The 15,089-nt window shown below is 42.8% G+C and overlaps 2 protein-coding genes across 3 annotated transcripts in view; both read right to left on the reverse strand.

The window, feature by feature from the left end:
• The window catches only part of LOC141155195 (class I histocompatibility antigen, F10 alpha chain-like), a 42,130-nt gene extending 35,898 nt beyond the window's left edge, over positions 1–6,232 (reverse strand). For both annotated transcript variants that reach the window (XM_073641928.1, XM_073641929.1), the window contains exons 1-2: positions 5,557–6,232; positions 217–477 (exon numbers count right to left, since the gene is read on the reverse strand). In XM_073641928.1, the coding sequence (XP_073498029.1) occupies positions 217–477; positions 5,557–5,605 (310 nt within the window). In that variant the 5' untranslated portion in view covers positions 5,606–6,232. The remainder of the gene's footprint in view (positions 1–216; positions 478–5,556) is intronic.
• The window catches only part of LOC141155198 (HLA class II histocompatibility antigen, DM beta chain-like), a 488,746-nt gene that overhangs the window by 413,523 nt on the left and 60,134 nt on the right, over positions 1–15,089 (reverse strand). The window lies entirely within an intron of this gene.

The following is a 15,089-nucleotide window of genomic DNA, read 5'->3' on the forward strand; positions in this document are numbered from 1 at the left end:
TTTGGTTGTCATTAAGATTTAAAAAGAGAAAACACAGTAGTTTGACAATAAATGGCTTCACCCAACCAATAACCATGAGTGGAGAAAAAGTTTTTTTGTTATCATTCATATTCCCTGAAACAAGGCCAAGAAAGGAAAAATTCTGCCGGGGTATGTAAACTTTTGAACACAACTGTATCTGTGCTCTACTTCTGTATGACACAAAGATAAGCTCACCTCCTGTTTGGTTGAAGCGCATCATTGCTGTCTTGACATCATGCCTGAAAAGAGCCTCTGTCCTTTTTCCAATCTCTGTCTCTCTGCTCCAGTGCTCATCATCCTTCTTCTTCATCCATGATGCCTTGGGAATATTCCTCCCGATATCACTAGTGTATAAATCAATCTGCTGATCATCCACATATCCGGCTATGGACAACTCGGGTATCCTGTATCCTGGACCCGAGACCGCTGTGTAATAATAGCGCAGAGAGTGACTGTCTGAGAAAGATAAATGGAGTGTGAGAAAACACATCACTGGCAGATATGATATTATTTAGAATATAGATTTTTAGGTCAATTCCACATAATTACACTTCTGCTTAAGGCCAAATTCAGACGTCTGTATTACAAGGTCTGTGCATGGACTTGCCTCCGGTCTACCAGCCTGAACAGAACAGCCTCATACACACTATGTCTATGAGGCTGTTGAGTTTGGGTCGGGAGATCTGCTCAATTTTCAAATTATTCATAGATATTCAGAAGGAATCTCCGAGGAATGGAACAACACACAGATGTGAGAATAGAGAATTGTTCTTTCACAGGGAACATAATTATTGACAAAAACAAGAGAAGTCAGGAGCTGATGGATCATCATTAAAAATGGATTCCACCATGGCAAATAAAAAATATTCTTTGTGTAGTAAAAAGTTCTATAGTTTTCTAGTAAACCTTCCGTATCATCCGGGTGTTTTTAAGATCTCTGCTTTGGTCAATAGGGATCTACAATGTTTACAGAAAATATTTTGTTTTCCCGGTCATGTGATGGACTCGTGATGGTCATGTCATGGAGTCACAGGAACTAGCCAACCCCATGTTTACTAAACACCTTGGATTACATTGTACAGACACTAAAGGCCCCGTCACACTTGGCGACGCTGCAGCGATCCCAACAACGATACGACCTGTCAGGGATCGTTGCTGCGTCGCTATGTGGTCGCTGGTGAGCTGTCAAACAGGCAGGCTCACCAACGATCAGGGGAGCAGCGACATCGTGGAAAGAATCTTTCTACGATGTCCTGCTCCTGGTTACCAGCCTGCTGAAGCAGGAGCAGGCTGGTAACCATGGTAAACATCAGGTTACTAGGGGCACACGCGCACTTAGTAACCCGCTGTTTATCATGGTTACCACTCTGCTACAGTGAGCGGGAGGTTACCGCTCACTTTAGCAGGCTCGTAACCATGATAAACAGCGGGTTACTAGGTGCGCGTGTGCCCCTAGTAACCTCGATGTTTATCATGGTTACCAGCCTGATCGTTGGTCCCGCTGGTCACACACAGCGATGTGTGCTGACCAGCGGGAGGGCAACGACCAAAAAAAGGTCCAGGACATTCTGCAGTGGTCAGCGACCTCACAGCAGGGGCCTGATCCCTGCAAAGTGTCACACATAGCGACATCGCTGGTGAGGTCGCTGTTGCGTCACCAAAACCGTGACACAGCAGCAATCTCGCTAGCGATCTCGCTATGTGTGACTGGGGCTTAAGGTATCTTCTTCACACAGAGTTTCTTTTTACATAGATATTGAAGTAGATACCCTCTAATCGCTTCAAATACACTCGGAATACTTTTTCTATTGATTTCAATGGGAAATCCACATTAGACTATGTGCCCGCGATTAGTTTTTGAAGCTGTGAATTTTCACTGCATTAAAAATGCAGCATCTTAAGCTATGTTCACATGTAGCATTTTTGCTGCGTTTTTTTTTTTCAGCAGCCAAAACCTGCTCTTGTGGCAGGGAAAACGCTGCGTTCAAACCGCCCTTTGTTTAGTGTTTTCTGGGTGCAGATTAAGTGTGTGCTTTGTCTAGAGTACATGTTTAATAAAGTTAGTTTTTTTCACCAGTTATCAATGTGAAAACGCAGTGAGAAAGGTTGTTGCATTTTTTGCTTTTTATGGGTGAATGATGCTGCAAAAATGCTGAGAGTCCTCAAATTCAGTCAGGAATAAAAATAAGTGTGTGGTTTCTGAAATCTCATCGCTTTTGCTGGTACTGAGAAGAGCAGGTTTTAATTTGCGTAAAAAAAAACAGCAAAAAAAAAAAAAAAGCTGAAAAAACACAATGTGTGAACATAGTCTAACAGTTCCAGGAAAGTGAATAGGATATATAGAAATCTCTGCCCGCTGTGTTGCGTGTTTCATATCTGGAACATGTCAATTTTTCTTGCAGATACACTGAGTTTTATGTGCACATTTTCCTCTTAGACTTGCATTAGATTGGGAAAATTTGAAAGTTAAAAACGCACATGCATCTTTGTGTTTCCTCATTGGAAATGCATCAAAAATGCATGTAATCGGCACATGACTGAATGAATAAAATTCTGTCAAAGCCAAATACCAGGAAGTATCAAAAACAAAACAGCTTGGTTTTCAATCATGAGAAACCAAAAAACACAATGTCAAAAATGCAATTAAAACTCAATGAAACGCAATGAAAACACACAAAAACACATAATTTGCATAATAGGTGTAGAAAATCTGCAACATTAAAAACTCACCAAAAGCTCATTGTGGGAATGGAATGTAACCTACTGTTCATACAGAGAGAGCTGCGCTAAACAGAGGGACCCAGCAAAGCCTGGCACCAAACCAGTAACAGACACACTTGGCCCAAGCTGCCCAGCTAGGCGAGCCCTTGAGGGCTGGGAATACTCTTCACCCTGCTCCCAGAGATGGAAGGGGGACTTTAGCAGAGTCGTTCCCAGGCCCAGTATCGCCGGATACCTGGCATCTTATGACGCAGCTGGTGCATGGTCAAGGACCAGGTGAGTACCTCTGAAAGGACCCAGGAAGTGAAACAAAAGAGAAACCTTGCTAAAATAGCAAAAACATAAGCCTGTACACCCACCTCCAAAGCACATAGGGAACTGCAATAAACAGCAAGGAACTGAGCAGGTAGCAGGATTATATAGCCCATCTAATGATCAGGTGTTGATTACCTCCTAATCATCCCCAAAAAGCCACACCCTGCTAGCTACAACATCAGACTGAACAAACTTCCACCATTGCTTATTGCCAAACAAAGCAGCGTCCTGTGTTGCTTGGCAGGAAAAATCAGTAAGAAACGTGACGTAACTCCGACTCCAGGGTCAGGACAATGGCGGCGCTTACAATTGCAAAAAGAGAGGAAATGATATGTCACTAATTTGATGTGATTTCCTTGGGGAATTCACTCCGCTCCAAACATGACATTGTCAAGGCAAAAAGCTTCAGATCTGAAAATCATGTCAAAAAGGCATGGGTACCCCAATCAGCGCCGGCTTCTCTCTCCCCACCTTCCTACGCTTAAGAAATTGACAGTAATTGAGTGGTAGCTGCAGTTCTGACTTCCCGTCAATTAATTAAGCATCTGTAGGTGGTGAGAGAGATGCTGGTGCTGAATGGCCGCCTGGCTCACGTGAGATAGACAACTACATATGGGCCCCGGGAGAGCGAGTGCCGACACTGCTGGAACGGCGCCAGCACGGGAAGTGAATATGTGTTTATATTTTAACGGGGGCAAACTCAGATTGACAAGAGGTTGTTCTAGTAATGGACAACCCCTTTAAAAACCTTGTAAGGTGGCTGACGGACACATAGTGGATGAGAGATATGTATCACAGAGGTGGATGTCCTCTGTGATGTAAACCTGGAGTCTAGTACACATAGTGCTAAGAGGGATTAATCGGCCATGACAGGGTTGGGTTTAATGTGACCAGCTAAAGAGTTGGGTGGGATGGCTGCTCACCATATCTCCACCCCTGGGTGTGGTTCACATTGCAAAATGGGACCTGTTTGTCACACGCATGGTCTGTGTGTGGAGGCATGCAGATTTCCAGAAGTGTGTCTGTGCTAAATGTCAAAGAAGCTGGTTTCTAACTCTAGTGGGCGAACCCGCACTACTTCTGAATGGACTTTTTACTTTGCCGGACAAGGGCTGTATTTAAGTTTTCCAGTGAAGCAGTTTATGTGGAGTGAAATAAACCAGCCGGACTTTTAAATAGAATTTTGCTATTGCTTTTTCAGGGGTTTTTCAGAGTGGTCCTGCCCAAAAGTAGTTTCAACAAATACTAAAGATTCTTTAAAGGGAATCTGTCATTCCCCCTGGGACCTATCAGACCTGTAATATGGGCATACAGGTGATAGAAATGTGAATGTATTCTTACCTGTATGGCCCATATTAGTGGTCTGATTGCTTTGTAATAGCTTTTAATTAAATTAGTTCTGCCAAGCTTCGCGTCCGGCCTGTGGAGGGCGCTCTATCTTGTGCTTTGCTCATATATTAATCTTTCTGTGTTCTGACAGGTCACTGATTCTTCACTGACCTGTTTCCTATTTGAAATACTGCATATTTAATTGTGTTTTAAATCCAATTGTGTTTACATGTACCAAAATGGCACCGCCGCCTGCGCAGTAGCATCTATCTTTTTCCAAGAGATGCTATTATACAAGCACAGCCGGCGGCGTCGGTGTATTGCTGCAGCTATTTTTTTTTTCTCCCTACGGCAAAATGGTGCCTGCGCAGTGTCATCTATCGCTTGCCAATAGATGCTACTGCGCACGTGCGGGCGCCATTTTGCTGTAGGGAAAAAAACTAAATTTGGCTGCAGGAAAATGGCGACGTTGCCGGCGCTTGCGCAGTAGCATCTATCGGAAAACGATAGGTGCAAGTAAATTTCTGGATTTAAAACACAATTAAATATGCAGTATTTCAAATAGGAGGCAGGTCAGTGAAGAATCAGTGACCTGTCAGGACACAGAAAGATTAATATATGAGAAAAGCACAAGATAGAGCGCCCCCCACAGGCTTCCCTGGAGCACGAGCATATCATTATCTCCAAACAGAAAGGAAAGATTATACAAGAACCACATGACGGATTTCATCAACCAAGGTATCATATTAATCAGTGTAATGTCACCCACCTGACAGTGTATGTAGTTTACTGAGCACAATCCTGCTGACAGGTGATGAAATATGGCAGAATAGGGTCCCTTCATTAGGCCCCCAGCTGTCAGGGTCACTAATTAGCCACCTCTGATCGTGCTGTGATGGGGCCGATGTGGTGACAAAGGACTGCGGCATCTCAGGGGGTTAAACTGCCATTTGTGGAACCAGCTCAGTGGTGGGCAGATGTATAAATCAACCACGATCTCACCTCGCTCTATATAAATCATTCCATATTTTGCCGAACATATATAGCGAGTGTCAGTACGGGGTTAAGAAAAAACTTTGCACAGTACAGGAACATATAGAAATACATCATCTATAACGGAGCGATAGACAATCATTACTATCCTATTACAATTAATTCCTAAATACTCACCAGAATCCACTATCCTCCACAGATACAGGAGAAAAATACAGAAAAACATGTTCCTTCTAACGATAAACCTGAAGGTTGGGGAGAAGTCATAAGATGTGAAACTACAAGGAGGAGTAAACAGGAAGCAAAAAGCGAGCAGTAAGAAAAACGTCACCGCGATGATCAGCAGTCACCGGGCAGACGTGACACCAGAGAGAGTTAGAAGATGAAGAAGAGAAATGTTCTGGGTAAAAACACTGCTCCAACTGCTTCAAGAATCTCTCTTGTTTTGGAGGAGTTTTTCTTTTCGGTAAGCATTTCCTGGAACAGTGTTGGAAATATCCTGGAAGAGAATTTTTTTTTTTTTTTTCCTGAAAATTTTTTTTTTTTGCAGCCTCTTTATTAGACAGTCAGAAAGTTTCCTTCAGGATCCACCATAAAGATGTCACATTCACCTTCTTCTTTTTAAAAACCTCTTTAGGAAAAAAAAAAAAAAGTTAAAAAAAAAATTCCTGATATGAACAGTAAAGTGCAGGTGCCATAAAAATGAAATGGGAGAGTTTTCCAAGAGTTTTTGGAAAAAAAAAAATTCAGGAGGAAGTGAGAATAAGCTCAAAACAAAAAACTTCCCTCTGTGTGAACATAGCCCAAGAGCAGTCCTAAAGTCTTATCGCCATCCAGACCATCAATGACAAACTGTTAGAAATATGAACACGCCTTTTTTTGTGCACATTGCGCCCTCTTTGGTGAAACCATGAATAGCTTTGTTGTGAGAAGTTAGCTGATTTCCCGTAAATGCTGTCACTCTTGAGCAGATGGAGTAACATCGCCACCTACTGGATAAAAATGAACACACCTGCAATGCAAGGAACAAAAAATAAAGTTCAATCCTGATTAATTTATTTTACTCACTTATATAGTACCATTAATTCCACAGCTCATTACAGACATTATGGGCACTGTCCCCATTGAGGCTCTCAATCTAAGTTCCCTATCAGTTTATCTTTGGAGTGTGGGAGGAAACCTGAGAAACCTCACACAAACATGGGGAGAACATATAAACTCCTTGCAGATGTTGTCCTTGGTGGGATTTGAACCCAGGACCCAAAGCTGCAGAGCTAACCACTGAACCACCGTGCTGGCCTATTAATCCATTTATTGGGGTGGGACATTAATTTTCATTAATCTAATACATTTCAGATGTATTTTATGTTGATTAATTAACCAAAGCATTTTTTTTGCTTGAAGTGGAGTATTTTTTTAGAATCCTGCAGCTGGTACAACTCATCTATTTGCTGCCAATGCAAGATTCATTAAAATGGTGCAAATAGTGTAGTACCTTTATTACATGTGTAAATCTCATCTATGGCAGCACTATGTGCAGTACAATATGGGGTAAAATCACAATCCATTGCAAAAAAAAGATGCTGATCTTTGGAGTCTATGGCATGTATTATAATGGTCAGATTTTCTGCCGACTTTGCACCATTCCCTTTAGCTTTCTACCAACAAAACTAAGCAATAACAGTTCATGGTGCTTTAACCCCTTAATCCCCGAGGGTGGTTTGCACGTTAATGACCAGGCCAATTTTTACAATTCTGACCACTGTCACTTTATGAGGTAATTACTCTGGAGCGCTTAAACGGATCCCCCTGATTCTGAGATTCTGAGATTGTTTTTTCGTGACATATTGTACTTCATGACTGTGGAAAAATTTCTTCGATATCACTTGCGTTTATTTGTGAAAAAAACGGAAATTTGGCGAAAATGTTGAAAATCTTGCAATTTTCAAAATTTGAATTTTTAAGCCCTGAAATCAGAGAGATATGTCACACAAAAGAGTTAATAAATAACATTTCCCACATGTCTACTTTACATCAGCACAATTTTGGAACCAAAATTTTTTTTTGTTAGGGAGCTATAAGGGTTAAAAGTTGACCAGCGATTTCTCATTTTTCCAACAAAATTTACAAAACCATTTTTTTAGGGACCACATCACATTTGAAGTCACTTTGAGAGGTCTTTATGACAGAAAATACCCAAAAATGACACCATTCTAAAAACTGCACTCCTCAAGGTGCTCAAAACCACATTCAAGAACTTTATTAACCCTTCAGGTGCTTCACAGGAATTTTTTGAATGTGAAAGAAAAAAATGAACATTTAACTTTTTTCACAAAAATGTTACTTTAGACCCAATTTTTTTTATTTTCACAGGGGTAACAAGAAAAAATGGACCCCAAAATTTGTTGTGCAATTTCCCCTGGGCACGCAGATACCCAATATTTGGGGAAAAAACACTGTTTGGGCGCACGGCAGGGCTCGGAAGGGAAGGAGCGCCATTTGACTTTTTGATTGTAAAATTTGCTTGAATAATTAGCGGATGCCATGTTGCGTTTGTAGAGCCCCTCTGTGCCCAAACTTTGGAGCTCCCCCACAAGTGACCCCATTTTGGAAACTAGACCCCCCAAGGCACCTTTCTAGATGCATAGTGAGCACTTGGAACCCCCAGGTGCTTCACAAATTGATTCGTAAAAATGAAAAAGTGAAAAAAAAAACACTTTTTCATTTTTATGAATCAATTTGTGAAGTACCTGGGGCTCCAAGTGCTCACTATGAATCTAGATAGGTGCCTTGGGGGGTCTAGTTTCCAAAATGGGGTCACTTGTGGGGGAACTCCAAAGTTTGGGCACACAGGGTCTCTCCAAATGCAACATGATATCCGCTAACAAAATGTTGGCTCAAATTGTTAGCGGACACCATGTTGCGTTTGGAGAGCCCCTGTGTGCCCAAACTTTAGAGCTCCCCCACAAGTGACCCCATTTTGGAAACTAGACCACCCAAGGCACCTATCTAGATGCATAGTGAGCACTTGGAACCCCCAGGTGCTTCACAAATTGATTAGTAAATATGAAAAAGTGAAAAAAAAAACACTTTTTCATTTTTATGAATCAATTTGTGAAGCACCTGGGGTTCCAAGTGCTCACTATGAATCTAGATTGGTGCCTTGGGGGGTCTAGTTTCCAAAATGGGGTCACTTGTGGGGGAGCTACAAAGTTTGGGCACACAGGGGCTCTCCAAACGCAACATGGTGTCCGCTAACAATTTGAGCCGACAATTTGTTAGCGGATATCATGTTGCATTTGGAGAGTCCCTGTGTGCCCAAACATTGGAGCTCCCCCACAAGTGACCCCATTTTGGAAACTAGACCCCCCAAGGTACCTATCTAGATGCATAGTGAGCACTTGGAACCCCCAGGTGCTTCACAAATTGATTCGTAAAAATGAAAAAGTGAAAAAAAAAACACTTTTTCATTTTTATGAATCAATTTGTGAAGCACCTGGGGTTCCAAGTGCTCACTATGCATCTAGATAGGTGCCTTGGGGGGTCTAGTTTCCAAAATGGGGTCACTTGTGGGGGAGCTCCAAAGTTTGGGCACACAGGGGCTCTCCAAACGCAACATGGCGTTCGCTAACAATTTGAGCCGATTTTCCATTCAATTTGTTAGCGGACACCATGTCGCGTTTGGAGAGCCCGTGATGTGCCTAAACAGTGGAGCTCCCCCACAAGTGTCCCCATTTTGGAAACTATACCCCTCAAGGATTTTATTAAGGTGTATAGTGAACATTTTAAACCCAGAGGTACGGCACAGAATTTGTTTACATTAGGTCATCATATTGAATAAGTTGTCATTATTCTTGAGCGCAAGTGCTCGCTACTTGAGTTTGCATCGGGTACTCAGGTATGCACCATGTACAGCGTGTGCTCGAGTGACATGCTCGAGTCCCTGCTCCGCATGTTTCACGGTTATTAGACACCCAAAAAAAAACATGCGGGGATCGCTCGTGCATGGCAGGCAATCCCCGTAAAGTTTTTTTGGCCGCGAAGCATATGGGGCAGAGACTCGAGCATGTCACTCAAATACCCACGATACTCAATGCATACCAGAGCACCCGATGCAAACTCAAGTAGCGAGCACTTGCGCTCAACACTAGTCGCCATATCGTCATCTTTTTTTCTTACTTTTGAAAAAAATCCCAACCCCAGCCCTAACCCTAGCACAACCCTAACCATAGCACAACCCTAGCCCTAGCACAACCCTAGCCCCAAACCCAGCCCTAACCCTAGCCCAATCCTAACCCAACAGTTTATTTTTGACGCCGTTTATTGTGCGGTATAAGTGATTAGACGACTTTATTCTTCAGGTCGGTGTGATTACAGCAATGCCAGAATCATATGGGGTTTTTATGACTGACAGCTGTCACACACTAAAAGACGCATTTTTTGTAAAATCTAGTTTTTGCATCGCCATATTTTGAGAGCTATAATTTTCCAGATTTTGGCAGACAGTCATGTGACGGCTCGTTTTTTGCGGGATGACTTGACGTTGTTATTGGTGCCATTTTCAGGCACGTGACATTTTTTGATCGCTTTCTATTCCGATTTTTGGGAGGCAGAATAAACAAAAACCAACAATTCAGGAATTGTTTTTTTTTTTTTTTTTATTCTGTTCCGCGTGTGGTAAAATTGATGAGGTAGCTTTATTCTTCGGGTCAGTAAGTTTACAGCGGTACCACATTTGTATCATTTTTCTATGTTTTGGCGCTTATACACAATAAAAGCTATTTTATAGAAAAAAATATTTTTTAGCATCGCTTTATTCTGAGAGCTATAACTTTTTTATTTTTCGGCTGATGGAGCTGTATGGCAGCTTGTTTTTTGCGGGACGAAATAACGTTTTCAGCGGTACCATTTTTATTTATATGCGTCTTTTTGATCGCGTGTTATTCCACTTTTTGTTTGGCGGTATGGTGATAAAGCATTGTTTTTTGCTTCGTTTTTTTTTTTTTTTTTTACCGTGTTCACTGAAGGGGTTAACTAGTGGGACAGTTTTATAGGTCAGGTTGTTCTGGACGCGGCGATACCAAATATGTGTACTTTTATTGTTTTTTTTTTGTTTTTTTTATAATAATATTTATTGATGGGTACATTATATTTTTATTTTTGGTGGATTATTTTTTTTATTTTTTTTTTATATTTTTGCAATTTTTTTCTTTTTTCCATTTTCAGACAGTTTATACACTTTATTACTTTGTCCCACTCTGGGACTTTCACTTTTTTTTCTCTGATCGCCTGCATGGCACAGGAATGCAGCACCATCCCTATGCCATGCAGGCTATCAGCGGTGCACAGTGTGAAGATTGTTTGGAGATGCACTGCGCATGTCCAAACAATCTTCCTGCTGTCTGGTGACCCGGATGTTGTCATGACGACATCGGGTCGTCATGGCAACACCCGGGATGCCTTTGCAGACTGCGCTGGAAGCCGGAAGAGGAGGTGAGTATCGGCGATCACCTCCCCTTGCCCCCGCAATGCCGCGATCGACTTCGATCGACTTCGATCGCAGCATCGCGGGGGTTAATGTGCTGGGAGCGGTGCAGGACCGCTCCCTGCACATAGTACCGGGTGTCAGCTGTGACAATCAGCTGACACCCGGCGGCGATCGCGCCCGCACAGCCTGTGTGCGCGCGCGATCGCCATGACGTACTAATACGGGTCTGGCTCTTAAGTCCCAGGGCACAGACGCGTATTAGTACGTCAGATGTTGTTAAGGGGTTAATATTATGACCAAGGACACAACCCCATACAGAGCTCAGCAGCTCAGCAGGAGGCAATGGTACTATATCCACCATATTACTTTGCACTTTGCAATCTGCAGCTGACTGGAATTTTTACACTAGTGGACTAGAGACTTAGACGCCACTACAAGCACCAGCAATCCCAGACTCTTTTACTTTACCAGAATGGTAACAACTATTATATCTATGTGTGTAACTAGTTCAGACGAGAACAGCCCTTTAAGCTGTTTCCTCCCACAAGCTGATTGCAGCATTAAAAGATTTTTTTTTCTTTTCACACAGATGCAAGGACACCTACAGTGCTGGCCAAAAGTATTGGCACCCCTGCAATTCTGTCAGATAATACTCAGTTCCTTCCTGAAAATGATTGCAATCACAAATTCTTTGGTATTATTATCTTCATTTAATTTGCTTGCAAGGAAAAAAACACAAAAGAGAATGAAGCAAAAATCAAATCATTGATCATTTCACACAAAACTCCAAAAATGGGCCAGACAAAAGTATTGGCACCCTCAGCCTAATACTTGGTTGCACAACCTTTAGCCAAAATAACTGTGAACAACCGCTTCCGGTAACCATCATTGAGTTTCTTACAATGCTCTGCTGGAATTGTAGACCATTCTTCTTTGGCAAACTGCTCCAGGTCCCTGATATTTGAAGGGTGCCTTCTCCAAACTGCCATTTTGAGATCTCTCCACAGGTGTTCTATGGGATTCAGGTCTGGACTCATTGCTGGCCACCTTAGAAGTCTCCAGTGCTTACTCTCAAACCATTTTATAGTGCTTTTGGAAGTGTGTTTTGGGTCATTGTCCTGCTGGAAGACCCATGACCTCTGAGGGAGACCCAGCTTTCTCACACTGGGCCCTACATTATGCTGCAAAATTTGTTGGTAGTCTTCAGACTTCATAATGCCATGCACACGGTCAAGCAGTCCAGTGCCAGAGGCAGCAAAGCAACCCCAAAACATCAGGGAACCTCCGCCATGTTTGACTGTAGGGACCGTGTTCTTTTCTTTGAATGCCTCTTTTTTTCCTGTACACTCTATATTGATGCTTTTTCCTAAAAAGCTCTACTTTTGTCTCATCTGACCAGAGAACATTCTCCCAAAACGTTTTAGGCTTTCTCAGGTAAGTTTTGGCAAACTCCAGCCTGGCTTTTTTATGTCTCGGGGCAAGAAGTGGGGTCTTCCTGGGTATCCTACTATACAGTCCCTTTTCATTCAGACGCCGACGGATAGTACGGGTGGACACTGTTGTACACTCGGACTGCAGGGCAGCTTGAACTTGTTTGGATGTTAGTCGAGGTTCTTTATCCACCATCCGCACAATCTTGCGTTGAAATCTCTCGTCAATTTTTCTTTTCCGTCCACATCTAGGGAGGTTAGCCACAGTGCCATGGGCTTTACACTTCTTGATGACACTGCGCACGGAAGACACAGGAACATTCAGGTCTTTGGAGATGGACTTGTAGCCTTGAGATTGCTCATGCTTCCTCACAATTTGGTTTCTCAAGTCCTCAGACAGTTCTTTGGTCTTCTTTCTTTTCTCCATGCTCAATGTGGCACACACAAGGACACAGGACAGAGGTTGAGTCAACTTTAATCCATGTTAACTGGCTGCAAGTGTGATTTAGTTATTGCCAACACCTGTTAGGTGCCACAGGTAAGTTACAGGTGCTGTTAATTACATCAATTAGAGAAGCATCACATGATTTTTCAAACAGTGCCAATACTTTTGTCCACCCCCTTTTTTAGGTTTGGTGTGGAATTATATCCAATTTGGCTTTAGGACAATTCTTTTTGTGTTTTTTCATTGAAGACAAATTAAATGAAGATAATAATACCAAAGAGTATTATCTGACAGAATTGCAGGGGTGCCAATACTTTTGGCCACCAGTGTATTAGAGCTCGGGGAGGTCCAAGCGGTCCCAATACTGCAAGAAAATGAGCGGCCAGACACATCATCACCCTGAAAAATCAGCTCTTTCTCCACGCGTCAGCAGTTTTGATTTTGCAGATCATCCATGCTGTATTCTAGTGTTGTCCATTTTTCACTGTCTGCTTGGTAAGAGAAGCTTGGAAACTTTTGTTGCATACAAAAAAAAACGTATCCTACAGTGATGTCAGTATCAATATAGACAAAAATAATGGATGAAAACTGGATAACTGCGCACTGATAAAAATCAGATCCATTTTTGTTGTATGAAGAGGCTGCTCACACTGCTGTCCACTCTGTCTATCTGATCTAATAGTGGAGATACTAGGAGTGCTGAGGTAAGAAGAGAACGCTCACACTGCTGTCCCCCTGTCTATCTGATCTAATACTGGAAATACCAGGAGTACTGAGGTAAGAAGAGGCTGCTCACACTGCTGTCCACTCTGTGTATCTGATCTAATACTTGAGATCTCTTCTTACTTCAGTACCCCAGATGCTGCTCACACTGCTGTCCACCCTGTCTATCTAATCTAATACTCGAGATACCAGGAGCGCTGAGGTAAGGAGAGGATGCTCATACTGCTGTCTACGCTATCTGATCTAATACTGGAGCTATCAGGAGTGCTGAGGTGAGAAGAGGCTGCTCACACTGCTGTCTACCCTGTCTATCTGATCTAATACTGGAGATATTTGAGGTGCTCAAGTAAGAAGAGGCTGCTCACACTGCTGTCCATCCTGTCTATCTGATCTAATACTCGAGATACCAGGAGTGCTGAGGTAATGAGAGAATGTTCAAACTGCTGTCCACCCTATCTGATCTAATACTGGAGCTATCAGGAGTGCTGAGGTAAGAAGAGGCTGCTCACACTGCTGTCCATCCTGCCTATCTGATCTAATGCTCGAGATACCAGGAGTGCTGAGGTAATGAGAGAATGTTCACACTGCTGTCCACCCTATCTGATCTAATACTGGAGCTATCAGGAGTGCTGAGGTGAGAAGAGGCCGCTCACACTGCTGTCCACCCTGTCTATCTGATCTAATACTGGAGATATCTGAGGTGCTCAAGTAAGAAGAGGCTGCTCACACTGCTGTCCATCCTGTCTATCTAATCTAATACTCGAGATACCAGGAGTGCTGAGGTAATGAAAGAATGTTCACACTGCTGTCTACCCTATCTGATCTAATACTGGAGCTATCAGGAGTGCTGAGGTGAGAAGAGGCCGCTCACACTGCTGTCCACCCTGTCTATCTGATCTAATACTGGAGATATCTGAGGTGCTCAAGTAAGAAGAGGCTGCTCACACTGCTGTCCACCCTGTCTATCTGACCTAATACTGGAGATATCTGAGGTGTTCAAGTAAGAAGAGGCTGCTCACACTGCTGTCCATCCTGTCTATCTGATCTAATACTGGAGCTATCAGGAGTGCTGAGGTAAGAAGAGGCTGCTCACACTGCTGTCCACCATGTCTATCTGATCTAATACTGGAGATACCAGGGGTGCTGAGGTAAGAAGAGGATGCTCATACTGATGTCCTCCATGTCTATCTGATTATTATTATTTATTTTTAGAGCACCATTGATTTCCAGTGCTGTACATGAGAAGGCGTTATATACAAGATGCAAATATAAAATACAGTGAACAAACTAATATTGTCATATTGGTACAGAAAGGAGAGGGCCCTACCCCTACGGGCTTATAGCACAGTGTCCACCAACGCACTCCTGTGCAGGGCATAGCAAAGCACTGCAGTGCGCATGCGCTGGGAAAGGTAAAAAAATGCTGGTACATGCGCACTACAATAATTTGCCAAGTACGCCTGTGCATTGGAGGACACTGTATGGATGACGTAGGACATGTCATCCACATGAAGCAAGAAGGAGGACGGAGACCGATGGAAGAGAGGAGGCGCCGGATCAAGACCAGAGACACCAATCAGACCGGACCACGGTGTAGGTGAATATAATAAAAGCTCTTTTTTGT

Source organism: Phyllobates terribilis, unplaced genomic scaffold, assembly GCF_046119375.1.
Source record: "Phyllobates terribilis strain yellow unplaced genomic scaffold, ASM4611937v1 Scaffold_7__3_contigs__length_470593459, whole genome shotgun sequence".
NCBI classification, from domain to species: Eukaryota; Metazoa; Chordata; class Amphibia; order Anura; family Dendrobatidae; genus Phyllobates; species Phyllobates terribilis.